This window comes from Amblyomma maculatum, chromosome 3 (assembly GCF_055883805.1).
Source record: "Amblyomma maculatum isolate TAMU_Amacu chromosome 3, ASM5588380v1, whole genome shotgun sequence".
NCBI classification, from domain to species: Eukaryota; Metazoa; Arthropoda; class Arachnida; order Ixodida; family Ixodidae; genus Amblyomma; species Amblyomma maculatum.
Genome location: NC_139346.1, coordinates 203457353 through 203476923, shown reverse-complemented (window position 1 = coordinate 203476923; position 19571 = coordinate 203457353). Strand labels below are relative to the sequence as shown.

The 19571-nt window shown below is 42.9% G+C and overlaps 1 protein-coding gene across 3 annotated transcripts in view; it reads right to left on the bottom strand.

Annotated features, from left to right (window-relative positions):
* Window positions 1-823: 823 nt before the first annotated feature.
* LOC146197465 (phosphatidylinositol 4,5-bisphosphate 3-kinase catalytic subunit alpha isoform-like) overlaps window positions 824-19571 on the bottom strand; it is a 38968-nt gene continuing 20220 nt past the window's right edge. For all 3 annotated transcript variants that reach the window (XM_084599295.1, XM_084599296.1, XM_084599297.1), the window contains 12 exons: window positions 18837-19028; window positions 17745-17906; window positions 13584-13687; window positions 12174-12342; window positions 11354-11460; window positions 9576-9697; window positions 8462-8540; window positions 7860-8030; window positions 7209-7326; window positions 6529-6680; window positions 3460-3604; window positions 824-1098 (listed from right to left, as the gene is read on the bottom strand). In XM_084599295.1, the coding sequence (XP_084455421.1) occupies window positions 982-1098; window positions 3460-3604; window positions 6529-6680; window positions 7209-7326; window positions 7860-8030; window positions 8462-8540; window positions 9576-9697; window positions 11354-11460; window positions 12174-12342; window positions 13584-13687; window positions 17745-17906; window positions 18837-19028 (1638 nt within the window). In that variant the 3' untranslated portion in view covers window positions 824-981. The remainder of the gene's footprint in view (window positions 1099-3459; window positions 3605-6528; window positions 6681-7208; window positions 7327-7859; window positions 8031-8461; window positions 8541-9575; window positions 9698-11353; window positions 11461-12173; window positions 12343-13583; window positions 13688-17744; window positions 17907-18836; window positions 19029-19571) is intronic.

Genomic DNA, 19571 nt, shown 5'->3' with positions numbered 1-19571 from the left:
AATGCTTCAAATATGCTTTTGCCTGACATAGGCCTTACACGCTTGTCATTAATAAAGATGCTCGATGGTGAAGTACGTGCTTGTTTTTAAAGAGCATTAGAACGTGTACTTTTTGCCATCTAACAAGTTTCCTAACAGTTCCTACCGGGCTAACGGGCTAACAGTTCCTACCTCTTTCAATTTCTGTTCTCACTTCCTTCTCCACCGGTGATTTAAAAGCCTGGGAGGATGTGCTATGTCACATGCACAGTGCATTTTTTTTCACAATTGCTTCCAATCCCTTGTGGGTCATATTAAATTTACTTGCAAAAAAATTTTAAATTACACTTCACACTTTCTTAGCTTGCAAAAACTTTGTTGTATTGAGCCCAGTGCGAAAGATGTTATACCTCAGCCACCAGTACACTGCTATCGTTCCTACGTTGAGCTAAATTTGATAGTAAAAAGTTACAGCAGTCAGTTTGGAGCAGTTTTGGAGCAATATCGTGCCTGGAAGCAGGATGGAGCAGGGAAAGTAGTTTGGAGCAGAATGGAGCAGTTAGAGCAGCACTTCCACCTCTGAGTATCAGAACGCAGCAATACAAGCTGGAGACTGAGTGAGCAAGGGAACTGAAAAGTTTGTTGACGCTCTCTTCTCCACAGAAAAAGAATTGCTTAGATTCTCATACAAAAGTTTTTCCCTTTTATCTCTCTTTTTTTTTTTTTTTCGAAATTGAGAGGAGTCGCTTAGAATCATGAAAATATGGTACATACAGCACGTCCAATGGTGAGAACTCCATGTGCTCATTTTTCATTGAAAGAATCAATACCAAACACAGTACAAAGTGGGGCTGGAAAGAGGACTTTTATCACTTTTCATCGGCAAAAACCAAGGCTCCATGCACGCTAATTCGCTAGCTGTGAATAGCAAGATGCAATAACAGCACTGGGAATCACTTCCACATCTGTTCTTCTTGCAGAGTCACAATAGCACAACAGTCACTAAAAGTGCTTGACACTGTGAAAGAACCAGTCTACTTTTGTCGTCCATGCACCACCGTAGGCTTCGAAAAATTGATTCTGGAAGTACTCCAGAGCTTGCTCTTCCGACTTCTCAACCTGGCGGTAAAAAAAAGAAAAGAGCAAGCAAGCGGGGATGATAAGTCAAATGTTGCCAAACAGGGCCTTTGAAATAAACAACAGAGCAGTGTTTCATAAGTGCTGTTTCCAAAACATTGACCATGCATGTGGAAATCCAGGGTGCTCATAAAATATTACAATGATGCTCAAAGGTTATGTGGAAAGTTCTGTGCAATGCTTAAAGGGCCCATGAGAGGCTATTTAAAATGTGCACGAGCATCAGTCCTCTCTACAATGCAAGCTAGTATCAATAACACCGAAGATATCAGTGCCTGAAAATGACACTCCTCCCCTCCCCCCTTCAACTCAGCGCATGCCGGCAAGCAAAAAAAATAAAGAAAACAAATTGTGACTGCACATTACCGTGCCTTACCCTGTTTGCATCACTTGGGAGCGTCCAATGAGTGGGCGCGCCCAGAAAGCCCCAATGACACCAGTTGGAAGGGGAGTGCATGGGGAGGCATTGTACTAATCGGTGGTGAGAGGTCGCCAGGAGCACTTTATAAAAATAATTTGCAGATTACAGGCTCCACGCAGAGACTTTAAATTTGACTCGAATACTCACGAAGGTCACCTCTGTGAATCTCTTGCAGTAGAATATCGCAATTATTGTTAAAGAGCCCCTTTAAAAAGAACACCAAGTTGAGTGCTGCAGCTTTATAGGTCTTAGTGCCACTAGTATGTAAACATGCTGCCGTTTTACTGCAAAAGCAGCAAAACTCTGCGCTGATGTTCGATTTAAAGTAATATAAGAAATTTGAGCTTGATTTCATGAAAAACAGTAGCAGAAAGGACCTGGAAAATCTACCCTGGACCTTGAATTGCATGCCACAATTTCGCATGCCGGCAAAAAGCTATCACAGTCGCAAGACATGATACTGCTTACTGTAACGAGACCCTTCTTTTGCTTAAGCGCATATCAACTGCTACAGTGAGTGGCTGCAGTGAGGACATATATTACTTGTCCACAAACTGCGGATTCTTTATGATGGAACCAGCTCAAACGCTGCGCTGGCATCAGTGTTCATGTGTTTGACATGGAGTCGCATAAAGGTTTGGGGTTTAACGTCCCAAAGCGAGTCAGGCTACGAGAGACGCCGTAGTGGAGGACTCCGGAAATTTCGACCACCTGGGGTTCTTTAACGTGCACTGACATCGCACAGCACATGGGCGCCTTGCCTTTCGCATCCACAGAAAAGCGGCCGCTGAGGCTGGGATTCGATCCCGCATCCTTGGGAACAGTAGTCGAGCGCCGTAACCACTGCACCACCCCGGCAGGGCGGAGTCGCATAAAGGGCCCATGGAAAGCTATTTATTAAAACTAGAAAATGAGCACAGGCAATAGGTATGCCATCAGCAGTCTTCGCAATGCAAAACTTTTTAAAGCGATTTCTTACATTATAATATTGGCTCAAGTAGCATTTCAGAGGCCCTTTTTGTCTTGCCCCAACAGGCATTCTTGACATGGACGAATGTCACGGTGCAAGAAAACAATGAAAACAAACTATAATTTAAAAGCGAGCATAAGGCATGTCTGATGTCAACTTTCTAGCACACTTGTTGCTAACACGTTGGGGCCAGACAAAGCGCCTGAATTGTTGAAACTAATTTCAGAGTTCTTGGCTTTTTCTTCAGCTTCTCCTATTTCCTACTTAGTGTCGACATTCTCTGCAGCGCACCTCTTCGCAATGTGCCAAGATGCTGTGCATCGATAACAGCATGGCGCGCTCACATTTTGACATGAATGCTCGCGACAGTGGCTCGCCTGATGAACTTGGCAACAAAAGATACTATCGTGCCCTGTAACAGTGTAAAAGTGCCCAGGACACGTGAGCACCCAGAAAAAGTGTACTGCCATGTCCATTCTTTTAGAAGGGCAGGTTCTCGGAGATGTTCCCGAAATGTTGGTCGGCGAAGCATTGTTCCAGCGTCCCACAGCAGCGAGTTGCTAGCAAAGCTGAAAAAGAAATGCAGAGTGCCTTATCCAAGTGGGTGGCATACAGCAGGAAGCATGTCAGCTTGTTGACTCATCGGGTGGGCTGTCCAAGGCAAACACAGCAGTTGCTTCCAGGTGAGCATCATTTCAGCCAGTGGTAGTGCACCCTGGGCGTTTGTCTCCAAGTGTGTTTAAATGCTGGCGGCATAGAAGGGATGCGGTGCGCAATGCGACACGTGTCTGACCACATGCGCATGCACTTGTGCATGTGGAAGGTGAAGGAAGTAGTGGACTGCACTCGTTTCTTGCGCATAATGGTAGCACTCCCTTATGGGCTGCTCTCCATTCAATCCAGCACAGCTTTCTAAGGCAATTACCACAAAGCATCATCAAGGGTGCCCTACCTGCAGAGTCTTGCGCAAATAACCAATGTCATCAATAGACTGCAGCTCGGGAATCCCTGTTGACAACATCATGGTGAATAGGGTGATCAGCAGATTGGCATGTCGGTGGAGCAGAAGGTAAGCCTTGCCACAGAGCTCCTGGAAACTGCAAACATAAGGCACAAAAGAATTAGCGTTTAAACTTAAACAGAACTCAATATAAGAAGAAAAAAAATCCGCTCAAGATGAATTGTTTCATCTATACTTTTCTTGTAAAAACTTTTACAACAACCGCCAATAATGGAGGCACCGAACAACAAACACACGGGGCATCCGCACTGCACCGTCATGGAAATAAAGCATTCAGCAGATACCTGCTTATGGGCAAGAATGTGAAAACATTACGTTGCTGCATATTAGGTATGTTACTAAGTTTTGGGTCATGCTACATTGCATAATGACTATGAGTCATGACTATCGGTAATGTTTGTACAAACTCTACACATTATATTATGTTACATCATAAAGTGCTGATGAACCAATTTTATGACCTCTTCAAGACTGCCTTAAGGAAGTCTACTGCATCTCATAAATGAAGTGGGCAAGGATGTAAGCGTAGCCGGTAGGCTTCATTGAGCATGAATGCTGCATCAATTTGTTTTAGAACCTCACCAGAGTAAACTCATACATAGTAAGGAGATAAAGTGGTCCCATTTCACCCCCCATAGATGACTCTACATCATTTTTGCCGGCAAAGTATTAAAGACACCTTTAATAAAAAATGGCTACCGTAAACAGGGTCTTGTGACAACATACTTCCCATGAAATGATGACACCATGTCCATAGAAAGCTTGGTGTTCACATGAAATCAAACTGGGATTATATTTCTAAATGACACTAAAAACACGCTAACTGAAAATAAATAATTATCACATTAAGGGAAAATACCGGGTGAATAAGAGAACCAAGTGGCAAATATGCTCACTGCAATTCATCAGCCTGCTGTTCTCGCAGCAAGAGAGTGTAGCAAGAAAATTGAGAAGGACGCTTAATCACCGATTACCGTATTTTTCGACGTATAAGTCGTACCCCCCTCCCAATGGTAATTTTGCAACAAAAAACACAGACAAGACACACCCGTTCACTTGGTAGAAAACTCGTTGAGGATCATGTTGTGAGAAAGCGCGTCGAAAATACATGCTTGCGTCGGCCGCAGCGTATGGCCATATCCCCTGATTGCAGTGCTCACACAGGTGCATGTAGTATCCAAAGTATGAACAGCACTTTTTCAAAAATGTTTTATTTGATACATACAGATAGTATATGCACTCACAGACGATGTTTAGGCAAAACCACCGAAGAAAAAAAGAGGGCAGAAGGAGAAGGGGCCAGAGCAGTTGTGGAAATATGCAACGCCAACTAGGCAATTGCCTGGCCTTCATGGCCGACTTCATTATTCAGAGCACAGAGGTGGCTTTTTATGCCAGTCCCCAATAATTTTTTCGCTAACTGCAAACTACCTTCCTGTAGCCCAGTACCCATGCTGCTCGGCAAACTCAACTGCACGCAGCTTGAATTTCGCGTCCTAACTTTTTCGCTCACAGGCAAAAAAACGCGAGAAGACAGATGTGACAGATGTGAAGCACGCATGGTGATGTCGGTGAAAACCTTTTAATTGATATGGAGGCCAAAAGTAAAGAAAATTGCATAGCGGTGTAGCAAGTGACCTTCGGGCTGCATGTTCTGGCGCCCAGGCTGTGAAGCCACTACAGCGATAAATGCAATAAATATGCTGTAGCGGACGGAAATCACGCGAAAGGGAGCGGCTGGGAAATTAAAACTCGTCACTGGCAAGCTACCATTTTTAAATGAACAACACATTTTTCTCCATCAAAATTAAACTGTCTGTAAAAACGTATGAACTGCATTTTGTTTTTATGAGACAATTATGATGCTACTTTTGACTTATTTCGAAATACAGTTATACAGTGCGTGCCAGGAGATAGCACGCAGTTGTGGCGCATAATTTTCCGGCTCGGACGCATGCCGGAGCTGGCCACCTGATATTTTGTCACGTAAAAATTGTAAATTGTTGGGTTTAACGTCCCGAATGACATATTGACTACGAGCGACGTTGTAGTTGTGGGCTCCAGATTTATTTCGACGACCAGAGTCTCTCTAGCATGAGCTGACATTGCACAGCGCACAGACACCTTTTTGGGCACAGATCAGGTGTGGCCTCCACCCAGCCTGGATTTCTTCCATATATAGGTCACACCAGTGGATAAAACAAACACATTAACAAAACTTCTTTCAGAAAAAAAAAAAAAATGTGACTTATACACCGGAAAATACGGTGCTTTTCACAATGTGATAGCATAGAGTGCACTGTGAGCTCTACCGCCAGCTACAACCCTCTTGCCATGTCACATGGTGTGTGACATGTTTTGCATCAGCCAATGAGCTTGCGATATGGAACAGACTTGCTTCCAGTGATGTCCATGCACTTGGTGGTGAATGGTTCGGCTACCGCCTAATGGCTGACTAAAGATATGATTAGCAATTCTGCTATCTTTTACTTATTTTTTATACTTTCCGACCATGACTAATGACCATGTGTGAAATGACACAATGGCACCGCAATAATCCAGCTCCTTATGCTACAGATGACATCACCAAGAACTTTAGGTTGCCCATGTGGTCATACTGCAAACCTCAACCCTAAGAGGGGGACATCAACAGTCAGATGGATTGTGGAAACCAGTGTTGCAGAGTAGACCCATGTTAACAGGAACTCGCTTAACCTGACTTATTCACACTGTTGCTTCAATCCTGTGAACACACTCAATGAAAATCAGCTCAATTTGAGCTGAGCATAATTTCATTTCATTTATTTTACCCTCAAGGCACAAGGGCATTTAAGAGGGGAGTGGTAGAATACAATAGCTATATATACAGTGCAGTATATATTGAAGCTCACTTCAATTTATAATTATCAAGAGTTGACTGCACTTGTGCTGCATTTTCAATGCGCTAAGAATGCTGCCTAAGGCATGCAAAATCTGCGAAGAAAAACAGCAGCAGCTTGCCTCTGAAACTCTTTGCTCTTCCTTGGGTTCTCCTGGCCCTTGGCAATGACGTGCAAGAAGTCTTCCGTCAGAACAAATGGCACACGCTCACGGTTGATGCCAAACTTCTTTTTGAAGTGACCCAGGAAATGTCCAAAGTCAATGTGAAAGATCTGTGCATCACCGGCAAAACACCGGCAAAAATGCTGTCAGCACATGCTACCTCCCAAAGAAGGAAGTCTGAATAATGAAACGTCTTTTCAATGCGGTGTTTACACCATCATGAAAATCTACATTGCTACCCGTGAGAGTGATTTATTTTCTTCCTACTTTTGACTTTGGAAATCTAAGTGTGGCTATCATAACCGAAGTTTAGGTCTGTCTCACATTGCTGGTGCACACGCCCATCTTTACAGATTGACCACGGCAAAACATGTTTGCACAGGAAGCATCCCTTTCGCCTGACTCTGTCACTAACGCTAGAAACAACAAACAGACATGAGTGATGCCTCTGTCGACATGTGCTACGAAAGCTACCACAGCAAGACAACGAAGGGTGTCTAAAGCATTTGCGTTCGGAACTTGCACGACACAGTTAACTGCCTCTCCATTTAGAATTGGAGCAGATATCTATATTGCAGACATGTGGTACAGGCACACCAAAGTGTTATCCAGCCGATTTAAAGGCAGCCAAAACTTACCTGGCCTTCTTCGTTGACCATGATGTTGTCTGGGTTTCTGTCCCCAATACCGAGGATGAAGGTGGCAACACAGTACCCAGCACAGGACAGTGTGAAGGTCTCAATTGCCTGCTTGTACCTGAAGGAACAAGGTCATTGTTACGGCTGGGATAAAGTACTACGCAATTACTAGAGAAACCACCCTAGTGCAGATAAAGTAGAGAGAAAAGCTGTGACTAGTACACAGATGTTCATTCAGCAGCAAAGTTGCTGGTAAACTTGGGGTTGCAAGTGCAACATATTTTTTTCCCCCACCGATCAATTCAACCACACGATGCCAATGTTGACCTCAAGAAAATGGTAGACTTGGTGATCACTAGGCAGGAGCAGGTACTGATGTAACCTAGGTTAAGATATCTGACATCAAAAAAGTTGTCAGCTTGCTATGACAGCACATGCACTTCCTATTGTTTTCCTAGCCTATACAAGTCCCATTTTCAATGGCAGCCATTATAATGCAGCGGTCAGTTGAAACAGGCCGACTTCAGTTTGTATTCAATCTTGCTCTAGGCCAGCACCTGCAGCCTGAATGAATGCCTTCACTCAGAAGGTAGAACCCTGGGAAATGGATGAAGCTAAACCAGTAGGCATGCCAGGTGTGCATGCACTCACCGTTCCCCTTTGTTCTTTTCCTTGATCCACTTGTGGAGCTGCGTCGAGTCCACCTGAAATGCAGCCATGCGGCCCCCCTTCTTCTGTATGTTCATGACCGTTTTGGCATTGCGCACCACCTCGATCATGCCCACGTGCTTGCCTGTCGAGAGGCATGCGTACGGCATCATCCTGCATACCAAACAAAGCAAATTGCGTATGAACCTATGAATGGGAAAACATCAAGGGCATCCTTACAACATCCTTATGCAAACTAAAACATAAAAATGTTTGTCACAAGGCTTTTAGCTCACATTTCGAAGCACATGAATGCACAATTCGAGGTGGACACAGTGGGCTATTCATGCCACTGTTCCTACAGCAAAGCACGGTGAGAAAATCCCTGCAGTATTCAATTCGGTCCAGACAATGTTGGTGCTTCTGCCTTTATCAACACAGTTTTTACAACACAACGTTATTGAATGCTTATATTCCAGTGGAAATGTAGTCTTCCTTCCTGTACATGTCCCGCATATTCAATGCTCTCATCAAAACCAATGAAGTCCCAATGCTAATAAGGGCCTTAGTGCTCCATGTACCACTTCTCGAGTCGGGTGTTTTACCTCAGGTCAAGTCCTTCTTTCTGCCAAATGCTGTCCATGATGCGAATGACCTGCAGTGTCAGCATGTCCTGACGCAAGTCTGGAAGAACATGGAGGCCACACATGAGCAGGATTTCCTGATAAGCTTTTCTACACAACACTTGCAGACAAAACTGTCAACTGCTGTTTGTTCAACCCACAATTGTCGGTGACAACTCTAAAGTTATTACTTTAGGACATGTCGGAGGAACTGTCCAGTACTGCCCTCCGAAGATGAGTGCAAAAATACTGGTGTACTCTTGCAGACCATTCCTTATGATGACAATAGGAAGTTTTGGTTCTGGAAGTAACCACTGAGGTTACTACAAATTGGCAAAAAAAAAGTCAGGCCAGAGTCGACAGTTCGTATTGAAATAAAACTTTTCTGCTCCCTACATAAACCGGCTATGTTGCCTGCATTTGATATAGTACTACACTTTTTGAATAGGAGTGGATGCAATACATAGCATTTGTCTTGCTACTTTTGCTGGAAGAAACTTTATGACTCCTTAGTAGCAGATATCGTAAGTTCTGTTTTAGCAATAGTACATATAAAATTGCCTTAGGTCTCTACAGCACACATGGTAAGGAGAAATACACAGCAAATGTACATAAATGAAAAACAAAGCACAGTTGCTGCTTGTGCCAAATTCTCTATTCTCTGGCTCCGTTGTGGCACTTCTTAATCTCTCCCCCTTTTTTTTTAACCGCAAAAAGAGCACCTGGTTGCGGCATGTAAGAACATGAGCTTTAACAGCAAAATTTGGACCTTGCTCTTATTAAAAAAAGTTCAGCCATCCTCAGAGTACCATAAGCAAGTGGCGCAACAACCAGGACACCGTGGATTAAAAAGTAGTAGTTTACAATTTAGATTCACTAGGTCCACAATGAAAGCAGGTCTGTTCAAGGACGAGTTTTCTGACTACAGTGTTATAAAGACGCTAGACAGAGAGACACATAAGATTTGTTTACGACCGCAGAAAGAGCTTTCTTCCTGTGAGAATCACAGGTCAGAAAACAAGTTTTCTAAAGGCGGTTGTAACACCTCTTTCAGGTGGCTCTCGTTAACCAAAAAAGCTGAAGGAACATAGCTTACCATCACCATTCTTGAAGATAATCTCATGGTGGTCCAGAATCTGCTCGGCCAGATGATCGGGATTCTTCCACAGCAACCAGAGCGGCTTCTTGGCAGAGTCAAGTATTCTGCACTCATTCACACTGGCGGAACACAAAAAGAGTGTGAAATGATGGTTACCATTTCGGACACAAGCCAGCCTGTTTTGACAGAATCAACAACTGTACTTAATTGATGCTTATTTGAAACGTAATTCAATCTGACAGCATTGGGCTCAGCAGCTGTCGTGGCTTGTAGGTGCCTTTAGTCTACCTGGATAGACATTTGCTGGTGACTGCATTATAAAATGGTGCCCTAAAGTTTGCAGAAGCAGGCTGAGCATAACGTGGTCATGATAAAGTGTCCTTTTTTTTTTTTCTTATATAAAATGTGCGTGCGCCATCATCACTACAGTTAGGTTTTTACAATGGCTGGCACATATTTTGTTTCCCTGCTGCCTATTATTTTTACTTATTTTTTAACTGCCAACACTAGTTATAGTCTATGCCTAGGAACTCACTGTACCATAGGAGATGGTGCGAGCTCAGAATTTTACACGATAGTGCATACAGCTCGTTCCGCCATAAAGCTGCCGCCACCAAAATGTCTTGATTGGTTAGTAGGGTCATTACATAATAAGCACATAATCTCGTGCAGGAATTTCAGTAAAATAAAGCTAACGATTCGGGGAGGGTCCAAATGTAGCCAACAGTGGCAAAAAGGTTCCTATAATAGGTGTGTTTAAGAAAATAGAAGTGAATCAACAAAATAAATTTGTCGCCACTGAGGTTCGAACCAACGCCCTCTGCACACCAGATGGGCATGCAAGCCATGAGAAGTCATTCGTACCAAGCATGTCAGAGGAGCACCTACTGAATGTGTTGTGGTGCCTTAACTAACATATTTCGGATGTGTACTGATCTTACAGTAATTATAACTAAGAACTTATATAATTTAATCAAATTTTTTTTTTTTCAATTTTTCAATCTAGACAGCTTAGGCTGTTTTCATTTACAGAGCTAATGTTCACCGGTCCTGAAATGTTAGCACACAAATTCAGTTACTAGTACCGTCTCTGAGGCACCTGGTTTATTTCAAAGGCGCCTTAGCCGAATGGTGACCAGTAAGCAAGCATTTATGTCATGGAAAGTTATTGTGCACAAAAGCCCCTTAATTAAAGTATTGATGGAAACGCAAGAAGTTATCGTTGTCACTACAAAAGTTTTGAAAAGCAAATAACCTCTGCTCGCTTTTTCCCCAGTTAACGTTACTATGATGTGAAATTACCTTTAGTAGTTTTCAGACCCCCTTTGATAATTTGAATGCAAGTGTGTTAAATTACTGATCCTTTTTTTCCCCCCATGCTAACAAACTAACAAAAATAAGGGTTTCCCCTACCTCTCGCCAATGCAACCAGTTGCAGATTGCTGGTTTAATAAGCAAATAAGTGCTTTTCACCCATATTTATGTTGCACTAATTCTTAAAGCTACATTTATCCAGAGAAAAGGTTTCAAATCACTATTTGCATGCATATATAATCCACAAATGTGCCCTTATATTCAAACTTATTATATTTGAAACAAAAACCTGTGGCACCTTAAGCTCGAAATAAAGAGTATAACATTTTTTTAGTTTATAACAGCTTAGTTTTTGGTAACAGTATTCAGTTTGCCCCATCCATGTGGATGGGGCAAAATGCGCACACTCTCAATGTAGAACAAGAGAAGCATGGACTGCAGGTTTCCGCACGCAGCCTCACATCAAGTCTCCTAGGATGCAACTGTTGTTCAGGGGGGACGGAAAATGTTGCAGTGCCTCCAGGAAGTCAGGCTTCGAAAATTGTTCTGTGAGATACTTGAGCCTCTCCTGCAAAAATAAAGGAAGCAAAGCAAAACCATTGTTAAATAAGTGAAGGTGCTAAATGCAGGATGCCTCGTGATACCTCAGTGATGAAGACTGAGGTAGTAAGCATCTCGGCTACACCCACTAAGCGACATCAGAACTGCAACTGACTATGTCTATAAAGGATTAAACTGTATTATGTTGCAAGGGGAATTCAGTCCAGACTGCAGTTCACTAAAATGATGTTTAGGTGCATCTGCAGCAAAACATCACACACATTCCCTGGTAGCAGATCTATGTCATTGTCTGCACACAGCCAAAAATGTGTCCTCGCATGCACGTGAAAATACAGGCGTTAACCACATCCAAATCCTTCATTGAGCATTTTTTTTTTCCCCACAAAAAATGCTAGGACAGAAAGAAAAAGTTACATTAGTAGCAGCTTGACGGGGTTCCTGCCCTCCACATGAGTAACAGACAAACAGGAACTTGTGCATTCAAACATAACACCACATAATTATGCACGAGTCAGGAAAATCAGATTAACAACAATACAAAAAAAAAGTAGAAGTACAGAACATAGAAATGCATATTCTGTACGGAATAGATTGCTTGTTATTCACAGGGAAATGATAAAAAAATGGCAGATTTACACGCTTTGTAATAGGAAGTGTTCTCTCCATTTTTGCTTTGAGATGTTGAGATGGTGAATGCCAGCAGCAAACACAGATTAGTACCTTTGGCGTGTCATCCTTTCGCTCCTTGAGTGAATCAGTGAGCTGGGTGAGCTTTTCCAAAGCGCCAACTTGTCGCACCACCGACTTCAGGTGCGTGCCAATGCCACGGCAGAATCCTTCCAGCAGCAGGCCAAACCGGACGGCCACAGACGGGTCATGCATTTCAGATCTGTGCCATCACCGAGAAGTGCTCAGTACTTTCCCAGTTAATCTGTCCCTGAACTTGACAACCACAAAATCTGTACACAGAGGAACGGGCAAATGTGTCTCAACCGAACTCTAATACCCCTGTCAAGCGCGCAAAATAAAGTGCACTTACGGCGAGTGTCACTTACGAAAAGTGCACTCTACCGCTGCTAAACAGCGTAACCTAAGTGCACTTGCCAAAGTGTGCACTCAGGTCGGAGTGCGTTCACAAAACAGACTTCGAGGGCTGAGCGCGTAGCCTCGCCGGCAGAAATTCCTTCGTCACAAATGCATTATGTAATAAGATATGTATACAAGTTGATTTTACGTGTTTTGTACATATTTTCATTTAATGAAATGTTTTATAATAGTGACGGGCAAAATATCAAATAACAAAAACGTGATGTAACCGCGTACGCAACTTCCACATTATGAGTGGTGCGCCACTGCGGATACGCCATTTTCAGTTAGGGGGCGGTTGTTATTGTTCGTGGTGTTCGTTGATAAGGGGTCTATGAATCATGGCCCGGTGTCAAATTTTAAGCATTTTTAAAATGTTTTACTACTTTAAAAAGCAGTTCTCTGAACTTCGCACTTGGAGGTTCCAATTTCTTTTTTAAAACATATTTTTCAGTTGCTAGTTTCGTACCAATGAGTGCTTATGCGAGTGCACTTCGCTTTCCCGTTCAGCACTGCGTAGCGTAAAGTCTCTTTCAAGCTGCGAAGTGCACTCCGCGGAATTGCACTTTAACTTGCACGCTTGACTGGGGTATCAGTCTCAGTCAAACGTGATTCATCGCTGGTCATCATCCGGCAAAGAAAATCACAGTAAGGAACAACACAGCAGGAACGACAGGACAGAGGACGGCCGTTTCCACAATGCTGTTCCTTGCCATGCCCCATCAACTGGCCTACCACCACATCCTTTCAAGAAAATCACACAGTGCTAGTTGGGAAAGGAATTAAATGACGAACCGATCGATTCAAAGCCAGCGTGATATTGACCTGACAATGAGCCAATTAGTACCAACAAGTGCTGGGGAGGAATGATACTGCTGGCATAGCAAGGCAATAAGTTCACTGAGGAAGAATGCACAACAAAAAGCGACAACAGTGAACAAATGCTCATGTGCCGCTAACCACTCCATCGTTCATTCAACTACTTCCAATTGAAGGATGCTGCTTTGCAGAAAAGTGCCAACGATGTAACAAAATCAGACTCACTTCAGGTGCCAAAAGAAGAAGTGCCCAATGTTGTAGTTAAGCAAAGAGCGCCTGATCAGAAACTTCCCCAGATCATTTTCCAGATATGGCTCATACTTGAGCACCTGTAAGGTAAGGAAACAGAAAGATACTCCTGTCTTAACTATTCCCAGCGCTTGTTTCAGGTTTATAACTTGCTTTTGCTGCATAAGTTTGCAAAGCAAACTCATGCTGCTAAACTTATTTCACAAAGTTAATAAAGATGGCCCAGTCATGTTGCAGTGGAAATGACAGTTCAAAAAAAGAAAAGATATCCAAGAGCTCGCTGTAAACACCTTTGCCGAGTGTATGGCAACGGTTACTTGCCCATTATGCAGAGGCTGATCGCCCAAGCATCATGAGGCTAGCAAGTATTTTTGCAATGCATTGCAAATGTAAACCCTTTGTGGATTTAAGCATGCATTTGCTAGTTCGCGAGTCTACAACTCAGAAAACAAAGCAATGCGATTCAAGCTAAATTATGCCTCAAGCAATGCTCCTCAGTCTGGTGACAAGCTCTCTGGACACTAGAAAGGCTGACAGGCAGGGTGTTGAACAAAATTTTTTTTCGGGTTCGGTTCTGGTTCGGATTCAAGCCTTTCGGGTTTGGCTGTAGAGACACATTCCAGTCCGGTTTGAACCAGTTCGACCCTGCCCAAACCGGTTCAAACGAGTTCAAAAGAAAAATACTTCGGTTGTATTTTTTTTACTCCACCTTTTAATACCGAGTTTTCTTTTCTATTCCAATATCCAATAAAAGCTGAAAATTCATATAGTAATCCATCGTTTTTGTTGTAGGATGTGACGGGCTCCACTTGGTTGTACAGACCCAAGCAAAATGTTTATCATGAGTGACCAAGGATCAGAGTAGGGTGGGGGAAAATAATGATTATATTCAGCAGCGAATAACCAACTAAGGCTGTCAGGCGCCGAAAGAAAGTTAAAAGAAAATAATGTTTCCTGCTGCGCTTTTCAAGTACACAAAATTTCATATGAATGTTACTTTAGAGCGAAACCTCTGCCGCTACATGTACAACGTTTCATCTGGCTCCCATTAAAGTACTTCAAAATCAGATCAATGTCAAACCAAGCACGCACCCAAGACTAACGGTGTATAAACCATAGCACATTACGAGGATGCCATTGCATTTCGCGTTTTTGCGGAGGTGGAAGAGCACTTTACAAGCAGCGATAAATGAAGGTAAGCTGCCTGAAAAACTGTGTCGGAACCATACCGTGAACCGGTCTGGAACGGTTCCTCCGATTTTTTTTTTTAGTGTTTGGGTTCAGTTCCATGATGGCGAAAAAAATTTGAATTCAGTCTGGTTCTAGTTCCGAGCGAAAATTCGGGTTCGGTTCCGGTTCGGCACCCTACTGACAGGTAATTGAAACCCAGTAGCATGCAGCAACATCTGGTAGCAACAGGGAAGTGATGATTGCAGTGTCAAGCATATCAAGCCCTGTAATGATCAGCTATCACCTTTAATACTGAGTGCAAAAATGTGCATAATTTCCATTTCTGCTTGCAGAATCCTCCTTTGATATCTATCAAAATGAGGTCAAAGTGACTGCTGCCAGAGGTGCACAAGGTCTGCTGAAAGATAAATTTATGCAAAAGCAATGCATGAAATTGATGACAAGTTTCTTGTAGCAGTTTTTGTAGCAAAAGAAATTGCAATCTGCAGCTGCTATTTCAGGTTTAGTAGCAGGAAATACAGCATTTTATGAGAAAATTTTGTCTCTTGCACCATATAAAAAAAAAAAAGCATGCCCCCTTACTGGGGGCACGCTTATGAGGCTGCACAACTCCAAAATGGAAAGAGAAGATAAAAGCAGCTAAAATCATTAAGAATGGGTAAATCCAAACCAGTGCTATGACTGGCGCAGCGGCCGAAAGCATCAAAGGGTTGGGACTGGGGCCGTGGCTGCAGTTGCCTGCGATCTGTTCCGCATGGCTCCGAGAATTGCAACTAAATGCCCGTTAACTCGAGTCCCATTCATTCAGAAATATGGATGTCTTACTGTCATACTAAGTGGCACGGGCAGAGGCTCTTTATTTTTCTTTCCTTTTCATGCCTCAACATAATATATGTCATATCATGCGAGCCCGTTATACCTAGTGGCACGGGCAGAGGCATATTATTTTATATTATTTTTGGTTGCCTCACCATAATATATGTCATATCATGTGGAAAAGCCTCTCATGTGACACAGGCTGCTAACTAAATGCTTGTTAACTCGAGTCCCGTTAATTCGGGAAAATGGATGTTTTACTGTCACATCATGCGGAAAAGCCTCTCACGAGACACAGGCTGCTCGTGAGGGGATTTACCGCATTGAATCCCAACAAGAAGGATGCCGAGGAGGCTCTGCTTTGATGCTCCCGACAGCGTGAATGCTATAAAGCATTGATGGGGATGCAAAAATTGTTGCTGCCATGCTGTTCCTGTATAAAAGGCAGGCGACCTTGGCCATATTTTTTGTAAAACAAACTTACCCTGCACATAGTTCTTGCCAGTTTGTTATAGGCCATTCGATAATTAAAAATTTCAACAAGTCAAGCCTTTTTTCCGGTCTCATGGAGCTTGAATTAATGAGCTTTTACAGCATTTAACCCGTAAAAATATTTAAGGATATTTCAAAAAAACATACTTAAAATATTTTTTTCCTTTACAATCAAGGAACATCAGTACTATGAATTCACCTAAAATTAACGGTGCCGCAACTCTCGTGTGAAACAGAAACCAGTTTCTCTGTGCATGCCTCGTAGGCAGTAGCTATCATCATCATGACATCTAGTGCCAACTTCTACAGCTACCGCAAAACTGTAGCCAGCGAGCCTAGCCATCTTACCTTTTTCTATTTTTCGTGCTGCGTAGTTTGGCCATCGATTGTTTGCGCCATTCATGTGTGTGAGCGGGTATTTTTTATTGTGGATGGTCTTACCGCGAAGTTTGTGCGGGATACGACGATGAATGTAGCCAGTCACAGCCTCAAGGGAAAACCAGTTTTTGCTGCTGTTAAAAGTGGATATACTGCAAGATTGATGCAGGAAAAAGCAAACTGACCTCTGCAGACAGCTTGGCATTGCCCTATCGACCATCGCAACCATATTGAAAGACGAAGACACGATCCTCAAATCTCATTGCACTAAACAATGAAGATGAGTTCATATCGAGCTCTAATATTTTATGGGCATGACCTAAAGTCTGCATTTTCATCATTCTGCGCAATCACTCTGGCTCACTGGTCGGGTGCGCAGGAGAAAACAGCCAATTTCTTCAAAAAAGTAGCTTTGAAGTGAATGCAACATTTTCATTTGAAAGTTTGCCTGTCTGCTCGCATATATACTGCAAAGGTATGCCATTTTAATACCTAGGTTTGACCACTGGCTTGTTATTGCAAGTTTTCCATTACAACAATATTTCAATACAACGAACAATTTCTGGCGGTCCTGAAAATTCGCTATATCGAGATTTGACTGTTCAACTTAAATCGAACAGCACACCCAACATTCAGAAGCAACTGCTTCAGTTTCGATTTCCCCTTGTCAAGGTCTTTCAATGCCCTTGTGGTGCAGATGTAGGTGAGAAAATGCTCCGTATTGTATCCGCATGTAGCAACATTTGCCTTTTGGCATAGTTTGACACAAGCTAACCAGAAAATAAAAACGGCCCATAATTTTCAGGTCTTCACGCTGTATTGCTGGACCGTAGAGCAACTTTTGGTTTTAATTTTGTATTATTCAGTGCACCGGCATATCTGCTATGAGTGTTATAACCTTTGGACATTCAGAAAAACAACTGGCTAAGTTCAACTATGCTCTAATCATCCTTCCGTTAATAAATCTCCCACCTTTCTGAATCTCTACAAAAAAAGAATGACTGGAGAAGAAATCACATGGACATTAGTAACTTTCATACGACACTATCGGTACATGAGCGCTACAGGGTTAACACATACTGGTACATACACTTAGGAAGGCTTAATGTCCCAGCCAGTAATGCATTATTAGTTTATGCAGTAGACAAGCTTAAAATCTAGAGTACCCCAAAGGAAGATCACACTTCCGAACAGCTCCTGAAAACAGTGCATTTTCATCCAACAGATGACATAAGTGTTCCAGTGGGTGAAAGGCCATACCTGGACCAGCTGCAGGAGGTACTGGGAGAGCAGTTCATCGGACAGACCATCCAGCCACTCCACGGCATACTTGCGGACAAACATATCTGCGTATTTGCAGTCCAAGAGCTCCAGCGCAGTCTCTGGGGACACTCGCTTCCACTTCCTCAGCAGTCGATACAGCTTTGGACAAATGAACAAGCACATCAAATTGCAATAGCCAAGCAGTGGCCACTGGACCAATTCACGAAAAAAGTGGTGGTACCGTCCAGAGCCCATGCATTGCATAGCTTTAAACCCTGACATTGCATAACAGAGATAATGCTCTAGAATGGCAAGAGGTGTCTGAATGAAATGAGCGGATCTTACATAGAGCAACATGAAAGAGCTGCACAGCTTAATTTTTTTATGGCCAAATTATGAAGAAATCTAAAAAAAAGAAAAAGTTGTTAACTTCACATCACTGTGCTAATGCAGTCGCATTGAAAAATCGGTGTAATAAACAAGTATTTTTGAGTGACATCAAAATTTAATAAATGGGCACACCATGAATTTTATACAACGAGCTTTTGCTGCGGTTAAAGTTGCGTAAAAGACCAACCTAAAGGCCCCAAACAAACTCGAAAGGCAAGGAGAAAATTTTTGTCAGCAAAAGTTGTTAGAAAATGAGGGGCAAGGCGTTGAGCACTGATTGGAGGTAGGATATGTGTGGCCGCTTTTTCTTCAGGCAGCTTCTACATAGCAACATCAACAAACATTTTCATCTGAATGCTTTGGTTGCTGAGAGCATGTTGATATCAAATTGTATGCAGTGAATTTACGATACGAAGCATTAAAGGGCTAATTCATATCTCATCTGGTATCCTCGACGTGGCTTGCACCCACGCAGACACACTAATCTCGCCATGCCAGTTTGCCTGCACTGTAATAACTACGCACCCTTGTCACATTTGAATGCATAAACGCAAACAACCTAACAATTCTCAACAAACCAATTTCAGTAAACCTGTGCTCCATTAGTTGCCAGAAAAGTGCAACAAAAGCTGCCTCCAAGGAGAGAGAAAGAGATTTCGGAGCAAGGGAGTAAGAGACGACCGGAAAGCTGCTCCATACCTGAGCCACATGGTCTCGACTGTTCCATTTGCTGGCATCCAGCAGCTTGGGAAGGGAGTTCGGCACAGTGTAGCAATAGTACCGCATCTTCCAAAGCAGCATCTTTTCCTGCTCAGAGATCTCAGACAATGGGTCGCGCTTGATGATCTCCTGCACCTGCTCCTTCTCCAATTCTGTCCAAGTTTCTGGATTCTGTGATCACAATTAAGGAAGGAGGGGGGTTGAAAAATTGCAAACATGTCCACATATGCTGGATGAGACTAGGTAGCGCAGGAATGCATATGCTCTGCTCCTCCTATATTCCTCTTCTAGGCTAACTCACTTTGAATGCCTCAATGCTAACGCATCTTTTCTCTCCTCATTCGCAACCTCAGCCAACGTCATCTGCATTCCTGAATTTATTAAAATAGTGCCATCCTTACTTGATTCTAAGCAACCCCCTTTTTTTTCATGACTGCAATGTCAAAAGTGAGGATGGTGTTTAGGATAGAAAAATCTACCTCCCCATGTTTGTTTGTCAATAACATGACGAGACAAGCGCGAAACATGACATTTTATTTGGCAAACATCTTTGACAAAAGTAATTACAGTTTGCTTAAACTTCCAGCTGTGGCAGCCCTCTTCAAACTCATTCTAACTACCATTACAGCTGTCAAACAGCCGACACCAGAAAAAGCAATGCGCACCCGTGATGCCTGCAAAACCTGCCGAGCTCTGCCGAATGGCCGCCGACTC